Source organism: Canis lupus, chromosome 14 (genome assembly GCF_003254725.2).
Source record: "Canis lupus dingo isolate Sandy chromosome 14, ASM325472v2, whole genome shotgun sequence".
Lineage (NCBI taxonomy): Eukaryota > Metazoa > Chordata > Mammalia > Carnivora > Canidae > Canis > Canis lupus.
In genome coordinates, this window is record NC_064256.1 from 31,587,768 (window position 1) to 31,604,648 (window position 16,881).

The following is a 16,881-nucleotide window of genomic DNA, read 5'->3' on the forward strand; positions in this document are numbered from 1 at the left end:
GCTGCAATGTAACATCAAAGACCCTTCCTGGCTATCAAAACGAGCACCCTTGTCACTCCCCAGTTCCTTATCTTGCTTTATTTTTCTTCTTAACACTTACCAGCCCCCCAAATCAATCAATCTCTCTTTTCTTTTCTTTTCTTTTCGTTTCGTTTCGTTTCGTTTCGTTTCTTTTTTCTTTTCTTTTCCTTTCCTTTTCTTTTCTTTTCTTTCTCATTCATTCATTCATTCATTCATTCATTCATTCATTCATTCATTAATGTGTCTTCCGACTGAAATGTAAGCTTCATGAGAACAGGAAACTTGAGTATGTATTGTTCACTGCCAAATCTTCTGTGATTGGCCCATGGTAGGTGGTCATTGTTGCAAGAATGTGGCCTAACCAGCTTTCTCCTTCTCTTTTCCCTTGTTCTCTGTGCTTTACACTCCACATAGGGAAGATCAGTTTTTCAGGCCTGCCTCCTCCTAAAATCCTGTTCATCTTTAAAGGCCCATCTCAGATACCACCTTGTCTATGAAAATCTTTGTTCAAGCCTTTGCTCACATACTTTGCTCCTGTTACACTTTTTGAATGTGCAGAAGAAGAATGTTTTCCTAGACTACCCAGGACATGATAAGTGAAAGTAAATATTTGTGTTAACAAGTAATTAACCAGTAGAGAATTACTCAGTGAGGTAGACACGCATAATAGGTAAAATTTGAAATTTAGTTGATTAATTGAAGAAATTTAAGGTGACTTAAATTTGATTATAAATGGAGTATAATTAGGGGAAAATAGAGAAACAGTCACCAGTTTCTGTTAAGTAGGCAATTATACAGACAGTCTGGAGAAAGTACTTGATTTATTTTGTATATCATATACTTTACCAATTTATTAACTCTTATTTTTTTTAAAGATTTTATTTATTCATGAGCGACACAGAGAGAGAGAGGCAGAGACATAGGCAGAGGGAGAAGCAGGTTCCATGTAGGGAGCCCAATGTGGGACTCCATCCCGGGACTCCAGGATCACGCCCTGAGCCGAAGGCAGTTGCCCAACCGCTGAGCCACCCGGGCATCCCTAACTCTTATTTTTGTAGAAATAACATGAACTGTAATAAAAATAGAAATATACAAGTTCTAGAAATTATTTGTTAGGAACAATATAAAAACATTAGCCTTTTATATTGACTTTTTAATTAATTTTTTATATAAAGTATGATTTCACATATGCCGTTGAAAACAAAGTAGAAATATTTTGTTTTTTGCTTTTTGTTTTGTTTTGTTTTTAAAGATTTTATTTACTCATGAGAGATACAGAGAGGCAGAGACATGTGCAGAGGGAGAAGCAGCCTTTCTGTGGGAAACCTGATGCAGGACCCCGAAGGCAGATGCTCAACCATTGAGCCACCCAGGCATCCCTTAGAAATATATTTATTAAATCAAATTAATAGCACTACACTCAGGTCAATTTCTACTTTTTTTAAGACACTGTAATTTGAAATGTTGAAAATGTCTTTGTCTTCTCAATAAAACTGGGAGGGGGAGAGTCTTTGATGTAAGAATACTCTGTACAAGTCTTAATTTTTCTGGCAAATGGAAAGGTACAGAAGATGATCTATTTTGCTTTTTAATATCCTCTCTATATTTCATTATGGGTATCTGATGATCTATAAATTCCCTTTAAATAATGAATTTCTGCTGTGAAACCCTGGCTAAAGCCTTTGTGAAGTTACTTAGTTTCTCATTTCTAAACTCAAGTTCTACTCCTAATCATAAATATCTTTTTTTTCAGATGAGAATCATGTTAAATGTTGGGGTTTCATTGAATTTTCTAATTGAGACATTAACTATGAAAGCTAATAATTAAGTAGAATTATTGACCAGTCCTAACAGCAAAATTTGCCAGTAATCACAGTTAACCTCTGATATCTGTCAATCAAGTATAAATAACCAAAGTCATTTTTTTTTTTTTTTTTAAATATCAGAAGACCCCATTAGATGGCTGGGCAACCATCTGGAAGTACCTGAAGCCCTTTGAATACTTGTCACTGACAGGATGAAAGTGTTAAATATAGGAAGCTAAGGGTGATAAAGATAAGCTTTTTATTTGGGGTAGCTCTTAACTATCTGCAGCACAAATGATGCCAAGATGCTTCTTGTAGAAGATAGCAAAGGAAGCATAATTTTCACATAATTTATTGCAGATACCTTTTTTTTTTTTTCTTTTTGTAACAATGGCTGGGTTTGAAGAAGACTCCTAGTGGACTCATTATTGGGAATCATTATACAACAAATCTATGAAGTAAAGGAAGTATGACGCATATAAGATATATGCAGCATTTTCTCAAGATGGGATCATAAGCTTTTAATAAAACATGAAGAATTTTACCCACTCCCTTGTTTTTCTTAATCAAGATACAAAGGAGCATTTTGAAAGAATTTATATTAACTTGAAGTAGATTTTAGATGTTTGTTTTATTAGAGAAATATTTGAGGAGCTATAATGCAATAGAAATGTTTGCCTCATGTATTTTATTTTGTGATATTTTGTTTATTTTTCAGTGTCAAGCCAATCCCAGCTGAAGGAATCAAGTCAAATCCTTCCAAGCGACATAGAGACCGACTTAATACAGAGTTGGACCGTTTGGCTAGTCTGCTGCCTTTTCCACAAGATGTTATTAATAAGCTGGACAAACTTTCAGTGCTTAGGCTCAGTGTCAGTTACCTAAGGGCCAAGAGCTTCTTTGATGGTAAGAAGAAGTTTTGCTTATTGCTGTATAGTAACATTTAAGTGTTCCAGATTCATTCATCAAAAAGATGGTGCCACTTAAATGACATGTGGTATCATTCTTTGAAAATCATATGCTTAAATGTTAGGCCCATATTAAGTATGTCAGTTTTTAGTTCCACTTCTCCTTCCAATTCAGTTTTTGAAAGTTTTTCTCTTTTTTTTGATGGAATAAAACACTTATACTATGACATATTTTTGCTGATTCCCTTCAATATGTTTGTGTAGATATTTCATTCTTTAAAAATTATGTACACTTCTACTATTTTATGGTTACTGTGTATTTACTCCAGGAGAATAAAATCAAATTATTTTTCCAACCAAAAGAATATTTTAGTATAGGAATCAGTAGAATTGGATTTCAGTCTCCATTGTGCCATGACAAACTCTTTGTTTTTAACCCAACCAGTTAGCATCCTTGTACCTTGCTTTACTCAGCCATGAAGTTAGGGAGTTGAGCTAGCTCATGTTACCTTTCATTATTTCATAGTTGTAAAGTATTTTAAATGGAAGTTTTGCTTTGAAAATAACATTTCAGTGTATCTTCTCTTGTAAAATAATTCCTCAAATTCTCTTTTTATCTCTTTATATGTCAGAAGTAGATTTTTTTTTCCAGGAAATGTTTAGTCTTTTAAGTATATCATGTTATTTTACAAACAGTGGTAAAGAATTGTTGATAAAATCTCAATGGCCTATATCAGTGCTTTTACAGATCATAAAGGGATCTTGTTAAGATGAAGGTTCTTATTCAGTAGGTTTGGGTGTAGGCGGAGATTTTGCATTTCTAACAAGCTTTCAGATGATCCTGATACTGCTCCCCTAGACACATATAAAGATACACATTTATAATTTGTTTCTAGAATATTGCAAAAACAGTTATTTCCTCTTAGTTTTGTATTTAAATGGTTTGATTGTTTAGTCTGGGAATTTTTTTCTTTGCTATCTGCGTATGTTCTTTATTTTCCATAAAAGCTGTATCATTTAACAGTTGTAATTTGGGCAATATACGTTGATATAAGGATAATTATTTCAGGGCAGATTATATGTTTAAAGGTTCATAATGACACTTAAATTTTTTCTGGCCTATCAAGTCTTCGAATTTTCAATTTTCATCTACACCAGATCCTTCATCTTCAAGATGAGCAATGTGATATTCAGTGACGTGTGTGTACGTTTATCAACTGAATAGTCATTTTGTGATAGAGCTGAAACTAGAACCCCAGTTTCTAGATATCCTATGTTGTTTTTCCCTAACTATATCTCAGTTACTTCTCTTTTTTTTTAGAAATCATTTATTTAGCATAGTCCTAAAGACTTTACTCTGAACTGTGATTCTCAAAATGTAGTCTCCAAACAAGCAGCAATAGTATCTCACCTGGGAACTTGTTAGAAATGCCAGATCTTGGGCCCCACCCTAGACCTGCAGAATCAAACTCTGGCAAAGTGGTGGGGTTAGATGCATATGGAAGTTTAGAGTCCCTATCATAGACTCTAACCTTGAGGCTACTCCTGGCTTTGTGAAATGCTTATCCTTATCCTCAGCATTTGTTCATATGCAGTGCTTACTGCTTGACCTTGGCGGGGGGGGGGGGGGGGGGGTCCGTAACACATAGGATGTGGTCTCTGCCCTTGGAGAGTTTATAGTCTAGAAGACAGAGATGTTATTCCTTGATTCTGGCAAAGATGAATTTATGGCAGTCATTTTGTCTTTTCATTTCCTGCTCCTCTACAATGAAAAATCAAACTATAAATGTTAAAAGAGAAAAGAATGTATAGATTATGCTCTATTTAGAAGTAATGAATCGAGATTGAAGCAACTTAGTATGTAGTTAACTGCCATTTAAGTATTAACATAATTACTGTTTTCTAGGCAGTATGTGTATATGTATGCTAATTAAGGTAATGTATGTATGTTTAATGTATAAATTTATATATAAGTGTGTATATATATATATATATTTAAATCATGATTAGACATATGTGTCCTGTTCAGTACCTCAAGTAAAGAAGATTTTTAAGCCTATTTTATAAAGAATGCTGTAGGTTAGCAGGGCTCGTTATGGAGTTCTTATTAAAAATTATTTCCTTAACTCTTCATTAATGAGTTTATTTTTTTTATTTTGGTTTACTATATTTAACAGAGGATCTTATTACCCTACTTGCTTCATTCCTTCATCAATTATACTACCTTTAATCTTAGGTCCTTTGCATTACTGCTTTTAAACTTCATTGTATATCAGAATAACCTGGAAAGCCTATTAAAATTTAGCACATTCTAGGGCATGCTCCTCTTAGGCTGATTCTGTGTAGTTTCTATGTAGAACCAAGGAATCTATATTTTTCCTATGCATCCTAGATGAGTCTGAGGCAATGATTTAACTTGGCTTCAATTATGCTTGAATTAGTTAAATTTTTTTTATTTGCCTTCAGAAAGACAAATCCCAATGTACAAAATTTTAGAAAGACTATAAATGTGTTTGCTTAGTTTTCAGTGGAGTGCATACCCTAAGTATTTTCTTAGGTTGTTCAATACAGGAACAGAATTAGATGGAAGGTGAAGGAAATAATCAGTAGAAAAGATCCCATAGTCTTCTCCAGACCTCTAGTGATCTAGGAAGGCAATGCAATATTTTGAAAGGACAGAGACAGTAAATTTTTCATGGTAATTCTTAAGACCTGAACAAATACTAAATGCTGCAAACGAGGAGACTTGGAGCATGCTGACTGATGAGAATTTTTCTGTGCAGTTAAAACCACTCTCCCACTATTAGGGAAATAGTATAGTGAAGTGAAGGGAAGCTCTAAGTGAATAACAGGATGCAAACAGGGGGTGTGTGAATTCCTGCGGAAAGAACAATATAAACGAGTAATCATACAATCTTGTTAGAAAGGAAACTCAGGTTTTACTGTAACAATAGATATTTTTCCAAGAAAATACATCTATTTATTGCAAGTTTAAATAATCCAGCTTGGGTGGATCTTCTTAAACTTTGGAACCATGACTCTACTTCTATGACTGACTGAAAAGCAGCAGCGCTTAAGATTTAAGGACACAAATATTTACCCATTTCTAATTAATCCAAACATTCTGAAATATAACTATGAAGTACTTGAACAAGACTTAGTTATTTTTAATTTATGGTAAAGTTAGAAGCAGTTTCTTCTACACTACTCAATTAAAATTATTTATAATAAATTTTGTAATTCAAGATTGCACTTTATTCTAAACACTGTGCAGGTGCTGAATTCACAAAAAGGAAAAAGAGGGAGAAAAAGATTTCTGCTAATAGCTCTAATAGTGTCTCAGCAACTGTGACAAATATAGTATATGAAATCCTTTAAAGATGGACCTATTCAATATTATTAATGCAGTATTTAGCATTTTCAAGGGAAGTAAGAAGATTAGGAGTTTGTTTTGGTTTGAACTGAAGAAATAATGGAGAGAATCTTTGAATGTTTAACCCTTGAAAACTCTTGAACTGTATATATTCTAGACAATACGGAGAATCGTCAGAGAATTATTTTTCCACTTTATACTCTGTTTACACTACAGATGAAGTAATCATAAAATTTTTCACTTTTATATTACAATACCTTGATTTTTCTGGTGCACTTAAAAGTACTATATATATTGCCTGTTTCACTAATTAGAATGGAAACTCCTTGAGGATATTATGTGTACTGCTGTATTTTAAGCAGTGACTTAAAACAATGTCTGATTCATAGTAGGTATTCAATAAATATTAATTTCACTAACTTATATCTGAAAAACAATGTAAAATTCATGTTGAAATTCTAGATTATTTATTTTAAAATACAGTTCTAGAGCTTAGTTTAAGATGTAAAAATTTTGAGCAGCCTGGGTGGCTTAGCAGTTTAATGCTGCCTTCAGCCCAGGGTGTGATCCTGGAAACCCGGGATCGAATCCCATGTCGGGCTTCCAGCATGGAGCTTGCTTCTCCCTCTGCCTGTGTCTCTGCCCCTCTCTCTCCACACCCCCGTCTCTCATGAATAAATAAAATCTTTTTAAAAAATGTTAAAATTTTGCTTTTCCCAGACAATCTGCTAGTAGCCAATTACAGTTATTGGTTCTATTAATAATCTTATCTTCTATCTATAAACAAAAGATGTGAGAAATATTTTATGGAATTATAGCCATAAAATTTCTTACATGGCCTCTGATTGGCTGGCTTATATAAAAACGTGTACAAGTACTTAAGAATGCAAATGTCAAAGCTACATACATCTTTTTAGGACAAATTAGTATCAACTGTACCGTTCGCAAATCAGTCCTGCCCTTTGCATTCGTTAGCTATCTCTTTGCTCCTTTGCCTTGTCTTTACGGGTATTATCTTGTTCGTGGTTCACTGGTTTCCTTCTTTGTTGGATGCTCCTTTTGTACCTCCCAGCAGTCTGGCAATCTTGGTACTTTTAAAATTTTTGTTAGCGTAGATGGAATGTGCAAATAGAACTGAGCATTTTTTAAAAAATCACTCCCTCTGTAAATTTGAAAGATTAAAAATTCCAGAAGAAGGTGATACTTTATTATTAATTTCTACACAGTGGACATATGTAGACATGTTTTAAGAATTAAAAACAGCAATATATTAATAATGAGACTAATTAAAATAGTAAAAAGCTATTTAAGTTGTATTCAGTTTCCATAGTAACATTGCTCTTCTGTGTTATCTTTTATTTTCCCCTGAAGACTTCTCAAAATTATAGATCTTTGAAGTCTCTCTGTAGAATCTTCTGTGTTTTCAGAAAATAAATACCCCAAATCCAAAATTGACGATTTCTGATGTTGGTGATTAAGCATGATAAAGTGCCACTTTTGCCTCTCAAGACGAATTAAATCAGTCCAGACTTGAGGACTGTTAAATGATCAAATGGAGCTGTGATCTGACAAGTCAGTGTGGAATTAGGTCCTGGAAATACAGTCTGAAAGGCTAAAATCTTTAACATTACATTCAAACTTTTTCACCAAATTCTAGAGTGTTAAGATTAAACCTTGTTTGCTAATTAAGAAGTGGAGCATTAAAGGAAGTCACAAAATAAGTATTTGTTGTTGCACAAAATGGGTATTAAACTCAAATACCATGTACCTCTAGAGGGAAAAATATCTAATATGTTTAAATAACTTAAGGACTACGATCAATAATAATTTATTCATGGAGACTAGGATATGCATGTTCACAACCCAGCATTTGAAATTGGTTGATACTAAGGGAACAGCCTTTTTCCTCCCGTGTTGTGTCCCTTAGTACCAGTTCAAATAGTGGACATTGGCCTTGTTGACCAATTGGAATCAGGATGGTAATGTTTTATTCTTAGAGTAATTACAGCATATAAAAAATTTTGAGTTAGATTTCATTATCACTTTATCATCATTATGTAAGTTTTAATTGTTGTTTAAATTATTACTACTTTTGGAGAGCATCCCCAAAATTTAAAATATGGAAATGACTCTTTCATATCTCTGCTGAGACACAAGTATCTCATGAGGTAGAAAAGGCAGAAAAGTTTTCTTTCAGTGAGGCAATAGTAGGGGTCAGTGGCATGTAATAGTTGTTATTTCAATGAAATAATCATAGTACATATTACATCACTAAAATATAATTATTAACTGTGAGATCTTTTACATCTTTCATTATTATATGTAAGTCCTGGGTTATTCTTTGTGACATCTTTATAATTGGGGTAAATAAATTTAATATGTGGAAAGGAAAACTTAGAAATAAGAAGGAGATGATTTTTGTCTAGGTTTCAGGAAGCCTGACAAAAGTGAGTTTGGGGATCTGAGTTTCTAATTCCGAACTCCTGCATTATAAAGCTGTCACAGGGAACAGTTTCTGGTTAGTTTAAAAACTAAGGAACGGGGTAGCCCCAGTGGCCCAGCGGTTTAGCGCCACCTTCAGCCTGGGGTATGATCCTGGAGATCCAGGATCAAGTCCCACATCGGGCTCCCAGCATGGAGCCTGCTTCTCCCTCTGCCTGTGTCTCTCTCTCTTTCTTTCTGTCTGTCATGAATAAATAAATACAATTTAAAAAAAAAAAAACTAAGGAACGTAGTTCTTGAACCATTTACACTCACTTAAAATAATCACCATTTTATAAAGTGTAGTAATATTTACATATTGGGATGTTCTAAATTCACAAAGGCTAAAAATGCTCTGAGAGGAGAGGATGACAACAGTTAATTTACATGATGGGAAGATCTAACATTTATTCGACCTCAGTGTTTACCATAGATCTTTGTTGACTTTATTTTAAATTTAAAAAATATCCACGCTCTTTTCTTGATCTTCCTTTTTTAGTTATTTAACAGCTCCCTTCCAGTTCATTAGGTTTTCAAAAGAGAGCTATTGTGTTTATTCATCTTCAGTTTGTGTGTTTCTCTAGATTTCGATCCTGTTTTGGTATCCGTGTAACACAGAACACTATCTTGAGAAGCATATATGCAAAGAATGAGCTTGAACAAGCAGAGAAATGAATTAAATAAAAAGCCCTTTTGAGCATTTAAGTTTTATAAAGTTTAATAGGTTTATATGTGTGCTTTTCATTCATGGAATTTGTATGCTTAATTTCATCTGCATTGCTATAATTTTTAAGTTACTGAACACTAAGTAGTTTATAAACTTTCAGTATAACTCTATCACAGCAAATGTGATTTCTTAATTCTAGACATGTCTATAGTAGGTTTATTTGCCCAAAATATGAACACATTTGAAATCATCATATGTATTGAGTTTCTTTTGTCTATGGTATTATCTACTTTATTGTAATTGAGCCATATTTTCCAGAATTCACATTCTAAAACAAAACTCATTATAACATTCATGATAGCTTCCATAACTAAAACTATAAAATTTAATGATTCTTTTAATTAAAAAAAAAGATTTTATTTATTCATGAGAGACACAGAGAGAGGCAGAGACATAGGCAGAGGGAGAAGTAAGCTCCCTGAGTGGAGCCTGATATGGGACTCAATCCAGGACCCCGGGATCATGTTCTGAGCCAAAGGTAGATGCTCAACTACTGAGCTGCCCAGGGACCCCAACATTTTTGTTTTAAACTAAGATTGACCATGAACAGGTTCAGATGATCATAAATTGATACCTTTAGTTGTCTTTTTTTTTTTAAAGGAGGATTACCATTGAGGTAATATTAAAGCCGGCTAACTTACAGCATTTTTTCCCCTTTTCCACCCCAAGTAAGGATTTTAAATGTCTATAGTTAATTTGATTTTTTTGTGTGGCTTTGTTATCTGGTTAATGGAAATCTACAACATCTTCCTGTTACAGAATTTTAAAAAGTGTATTCACATAGAGTAGAGAATTAATCACTTTAAAGCCTGTAATGAAATGCAGTTATATTACCACTAATCATTTTATTTAATAATCAGGTTTATGTGTTATTTTTAAATCATGCTCTTACAGCTTTTCTACTTTCGGACCAACCATTTTTAGTCAGTAGTTCAAATTCATTTATTTGTTCATAGCTGGAGATTTAGATTTTGGAGTCATTATAATATAGTGGGAATAATATTCTAAATCATAAAGTGAATAAAATATTCCAGAGACCACATAGAATAAGAGGAGAAATACCAGAGATGAGATGTTTTAAGGATGAGCAGAGGTGGAAGAAAGCAAATCTGTATATATATGGAATATAGAACTCTTCTGAGGTGACAGTTTGCTTAAGGATGCCTTCATTTGGTGTTTCAAGTTCTTGAATTAGAGGGTCAAAAGAAGATTGCACATGAAAATATAAACTAAAATGAAATTAAAGTCCATACAGAAAAATCATAGTATTACAGGAGTAATATTATGGTCCTTGATTGTCCTTAGAGGCCAGGAAACCATTCAGGTGTTTGCAGTGGGAGGTTGAGAAAGGAAACAAGCAGTCACATTGAATCAATTTAGCCTAAAATTGTATTTAATTATTCTGGTTTCTTCTAGCCTTAAATTTTCTCATATGGTGTGAGGTGCCTTTTATGGTCAGTTTTACAGATATTCTTTTGTCAGCTGGATTCTTGATAGTATCCAGTGTTATGTGTCTGGTCTCTATGTTAGGGAGGTTCCTTCTCTGTATCTTAGGATGGTGGAGGGAGATTGTCATCTAACAAAAGCACTGGTAGACAGGAGACAGACTAATCCTGTGGCCTTTGATATGACCTTTAACCTCACTGTTGCTCAGGGTCTTTATCTTCTCAGCATGGACAGTAAGAATGCTTGCTTGCCCCAGGTTTTAAGTTTGTGGTAGATTTACCCTAAAAATATGAGATGTGTGAAGTCAATTTTATAATTAAAATTGTTACATAAATTATAATTATTTCTTGTGGAATAGTGATATTTTACTTATTTTCATGGATGATTTTGTGGTCATTGTTCAATATGCATAGAGGCCTTTCAGACCATTCATATCATATCATCTGACAATCTCTTGAATTCATTTTGTATTTTGATTTAGAGATGGAAATTTGCTAATAAATTTTTTAGCTTTATAGCATAATATGTAATAATTTATATCCCCATATTTCATTTTTCAGAAGTGGCACACACTCAAATCTAGAAAATCTGTTCAGGGAAAGGTGACATGGCTTGCTTTGGTGAAGATATAAACAGGGCAGTGTGCTACTTGTTCTATTTGTATACATACAGTATTTTTGTTATTTTTTGTTTCATTCTTGAATTATGTGCTTCTTTTTTATCTTTATAAAATTGGCATTGAGTTATTTCCTGAAGACATTCATATTAAGAGCACTCTTTAAGTAGAGGAATGATAATTTTAGAAAATAATAAGGGAATGAGATCTGGAACATTTATAAGTTATTTCCAAAATTATGAATTTCCAATAGTGCAAACTGTAAGCCCCCATCCTAAACCTCCTAAATCAGAAATTTTAGAGGGTGAAGTCCAGCAACAGGTATTAATAGCCATAGCTTTCCTGGCGATTCTAATGTCTGAAATTTTGAGAATCACTGCTCTACTTGATTAAATTCTGCTACAGAATGCAATTTGAATTCCACTCTTGTATGTGTGGAAAGCTCAGTGCAACTCATTCCCCACTGAAAAGGTAAACTAAGCTGCTGTTGGTTTTGCTAATTCAGAGACCTAATATAGTTACAATAGAATTGTGTATAAATGTAAAACTGGGAAAATGTTAAGCAGATATAGGTCTAACTTTTAAGGACTTACTCAGCTTTAAAATGATGTTTTTCAGATTTGCTAAAAAGAGAGTAAACTACCAGTTATGCAACCTACATTCATTCATAAAGATACAGACTAACATTTGCATGTTTAAAAACTGAATTTACTTTTATTCTGCCTTAGTGATTAGTAATTTCTAGGTAGAAAAAAAAATCTGTCAGTATCATCAGAAACTACTGCGTAAACTGTGTAAACCTAATCTTTGTGTCCTGGAAATTGAGAATATAGTACAGTTTTCTTTAATTTCAGTTTCTTCCTTCTTCTCCCCAAAGGAACACTTCATTTACAAACACCAAAATCTTTGTGTTGAAATCTCTCTCTCTCTCTCTCACCCCCAAGTATTTAGAAGAACTCTCATTAGGTACACTTAATATATTATTTGGAAATTATTTGTAAATACTGATTATACTAGACTAATCTAGGGGTGTTTTCCTTATATTCAAGAAATACTGCATTACCTAACCCTTTGTAACTTATAGAAGTTTATGTGGTTGAATTTTATAGTGATAGCTGTGCTCTCTTGTATGCTTATATCAATGTGAGAATGGAATTTAACTTTTTCTGCCAGAAGTAATAAAGGGGATGATAAATGTTATTATAAAATAAATTGAATTTATATCAACACAAGAAGATTTAAAAGTCTTATGCTTTTTCCTGGCAAGATATTTACCATGTCATCTTTCTGTTTAATTGCAAATTGCAGTAACATACAAAATATAGTTTACTACATGCCAATATTTCTTCTTAGTGAATTTTTCTGTTGAACAATTTGGAGCATGTTTTTCAAAGAGGAAATATTTGGCTTGTAGGGAGAAGTGGAAATCCAAGCTTAGATGTCTAAGGAAGGAAAGTGTCATATAGGAAACAGTTATGGTTAAATACTTGAGGGAGTAAGACTTGATTCACTTGGTAAAATGACTATTTGATAATATTCTGGTAATATTTATACTCTGGTTTCCTTCATCAATTAGATTAAATGCTTGTGTAATTCCTTCATTGATCTCAATGAGGAAATAGTTGAAATATTTCAGTGCTTTATTATCTTAATATTCCACAGACTGTTTAAACTCAGGTCTTTATATTTTGGAAGGTGTAGTGTTCTTGCAGGTGGGGAGGATTTTAATAAATGTCTGTTTATTACAGCAAATGCTTCTCAAGTAGCAGAATTGGTTGTGACTTACTTTCTGATATTACATTTTGTTTCTATGAAGTGTCATATATTTAACTCCAGTGATGTAATGTTTCAAGTATTCGTGCATCTGATTATGTGTATAATTTTTATAACTTACAGCTGTGAAGTACTTTCAAATTTTTGTTGTATAGGCATCATAGCAGTCCTGATACTCATTTTTTTCGTGTCATCTTTTCATAATGATTTGAGGGTATATCAACTCAGCTGTCCTGGGCTGTAAATTATGTATTCCATTTGTTACTCAGGTACCCTGCCTCTTATTTTAGCCCTAAAAAGAATTTGTCTGCAGAAGTATCATTGTCCTCAAGTACAGATGAAGTCCAACAGGTGGTTAATAATAACTTGAACACATAGGGTCAGGCTATCTGGGTTTGATCTAGGCTCCACTACTTCAAACTCTGACCTGGAGACAGTTTCTTCATCTGAGTCTCAGTTTCATTGAAAGGACAAAATAATACCAGTCTGATAGGATATTATTATAAAGATTAATAAGATCTAGTATATAGAAACTTCTTGGTATATGGAATGTGTTCGGTAAGTATCACATATTATTATTAAGGAAGTTATTTAAGGCCACCTAAGTGGTAGGAAGTACACTGGTAATAGTACTCCACATTCATATTACTCTTCTGTTGCTGTCTAACCGAGGCTAGAAATATATACGTGGAAGTGACTAGTATTAAGGTAGTTCTAGCAATTTTAAGAAGGGAGAGGTAGTGGGTATGAGGTCAGATAGAGGATAAACTTCGTGGAAGGGCAGAAATTGCCTAGTATGGGTCAAGAGGCTCAGACATAGATAAGATTTCTAAAAAGTCACAGTAGTATATTTTTAAAAAGAATGTGAAGGGAATTCATCTTTCCTAGACTCATCTTTGCACAGTATTTACTTAAATCCTTTACTAATTATTAACTTTAAACATAAGAGCAACAGAAATATTTTTAGAAGAACTCTCCATTGATCTTTCTTTAAAATGTGCCTGTTGCTTTTCCCTTACACATATTAAATATTTACCTCCCAACATTTACAGTTGTAAGCATTGGTGTTGAAAAAGAGTTTCTTCTCTTTATTTTTTCTTTCAAGTTCCTGTAATACTTTAATTAAATCCCATTCAGCTACTTAATGTTTCTGACATTCTTCTCTAGTCATTTATTTTCCATAATTTATATTCCCAACTAAAGGCAGAGTCTGTTTGATGTCCATTTATGTTGGCCAGTATCCCCAATACAGGGTCAGAAACAAATCATAGATTATTCTGAGATGAATGATCTTGGTGGTCCAGTAACTCTAGCTGGAACTGACATCAATTCTATTAATTAGAAATTCATTTTAAAAGATTCCTAATATGATAATTTAGACATTTCAAAATTTGATACTAGTAACATCTACCCATTTTTACAATTACTTTGCTGCTTTTTACAATGTGAGGGTTTTGTTGTTTTCTTTTTAATGGTGCATCTTACTGACATATGGTAACCCTTAAATGGTGCCTCATACTGGAGCTTTTAAAAAGTAAGAGAGTGTAGATAACCCTGACATTGTGAGCTTTTAATGCATTTAAACAAATTTGGCCGTTAGAAAGCAAGCAGCAGCAGAATAGGAAGGGAGAAGAGACCTTTTTTCTCTTGTCTCTTTCAATGAAGATGAAAGCATTTCCTTTGGTCCTGATTAACTGTTAGATCAATTTATGTACCTCAATTTTTTTTTTTTTTTGCCCTAAGGAAATATGTTCTCTGGCCTTTTGAAATTGTTACAGAGGCCAAACTTTTGGCCTCTTTAAAAGAAGTATGTTTCAGGTTCTGCAAAGGCAAGAACTTGGCATAAGATTGCGGTGTGACACATGCACTGATTTACCAGAAAATATATTTCAGCATGAAAATGTGTTATGTGTGAAGGTTTACTCAAACTGAGAGAAAATCTGGTTATTAGTAAATCTAGTTTTCCACTGAACCAGATTATCTTTGGCACAATAGAAATCTAATGAAATAAGTCTTAAAAGAATATTAAAGTCTGTGCTTTTTTTCTTTTTTTTTTTTAAGATTTTACTTATTTATTCGTGAGAGACACAGAGAGAGAGAAAGAGAGGGGCAGAGACACAGGCAGAGGGATAAGGAGGCTCCATGCAGGGAGCCCCACGTGGGACTCGATCCCGGGTCTCCAGGATCAGGCCCTAAACCACTAAGCCACTGGGGCTGCCCTCAAAGTCAATGTTATTTAATGATTTCTCGTATTTAAATATTGATGTTTAAAAACAGATCAGGAAATGGAAATACATTGTGATTTTATAAAAAAGGCTATACTTTTTAACAAACTAGCCTATAGGATCTGGGAAACACTGCTAATAAAGTTACCATTTATTGAACTTCTGAGCTGCCATATGCCAGGAACTTCACATATATTCTCATTATTCTTCAGAATAACCGAGCAACATGGTTTTTTTGGTTTTTGTTTTCAATTACCAGTTCACGTTTTGGGACATAGGCTCAGAAAGCCTACACATTTAGTAAATGGCAAAGCTAAGATTTGAACTTCGTTCTGTCACTTACCAATATTAAATGAAATGATATTTGAGAGTGCTTGGAAAAATTCTAAGTAAGTACACAATAGCTCTTACTACTCTTCAGTTGTGTTGCCTCCCAGACTATACAAGACACACGCACACACACACACACACACACACACACACACGAGATAAAGAAGAGAGATGACAGAGAAGGAGAGAGAGTGTTATAACCTGCTACCTCCAGGAGTAAGCATCCTGCCATGGCATCAGACTTCCCCTTATATATATAATCCACAAGCAGTTAGAAGATAATAATGGAGAAGCCACTTTAAGAAACGGAATATGTAGAAATAAACATAAAAGTTAATATGCAAATCTTTTTTGTGAACAATTTCAAAATACTCTAGTGGGACAAAAAATACAGATTTAAACAAAAGGAAGAACATGTTCTTGGATAGAATGATTCAAAATCATAAAGATGTTAATTCTTCGTGTATTGATTTACAAATTTAACAAGACTCTAGTAACAATACTACTTGCTTTTTACTCTAAAGCTAGACAGAAGGATTCTAACCTTAATGGAAATATATTTCTTAATAAGGCTGATGGTTGATTCTTCCTCCTCACCACTATATGTTCACTGTTTAGATATGTATATATTGATAGTAAAATCATTTTTACAGGTCATGTTCTGAGGAACCTTATAAGTAAATGAGTAAGAGTGGGGAGAGTTTTTATAACAGCACCATGCAGTTCTTTAAAACTCTTAAGTTACATGCCAAAAATCCTATTGAGCTCATCACAAATTATTTTTAATACTTTATTGTTTTTAATAAATTATTTATTGGTAATTATTTTTAGCAATCTGTCCACTGATTTGGAAACCACTTATTGACAAAGGATTATACTTAGTCATTATAGTACTAGTGGACAGTATTTCACATTGTGTCTCTGTTAAGTATATGGAGATTTTCCATTACAGCCCTTTGAAGTCACTTACTTGAAAAACTACTTACTATATCATTGCTTTTCCCTTTTCTGCATAGTTGCATTACAGTCCTCCCCAACTGACAGAAATGAAGTCCAGGAAAACTGTAGAACAAAATTCAGAGAAGGTCTGCATCTGCAAGAAGGAGAATTCTTATTACAGGTAAATTTTAGTAAATGTAGTTTCTCATAATAAAGACATGGTAATAAAAAAAAAAA

General features: G+C 33.4%; 1 protein-coding gene across 1 annotated transcript in view; it reads left to right on the forward strand.

The window, feature by feature from the left end:
* The window catches only part of AHR (aryl hydrocarbon receptor), a 49,540-nt gene that overhangs the window by 9,323 nt on the left and 23,336 nt on the right, over positions 1–16,881 (forward strand). Inside the window, exons 2-3 of the mRNA XM_025464273.3 lie at positions 2,545–2,732; positions 16,722–16,825. Of these exons, the coding sequence (XP_025320058.3) occupies positions 2,545–2,732; positions 16,722–16,825 (292 nt within the window). The remainder of the gene's footprint in view (positions 1–2,544; positions 2,733–16,721; positions 16,826–16,881) is intronic.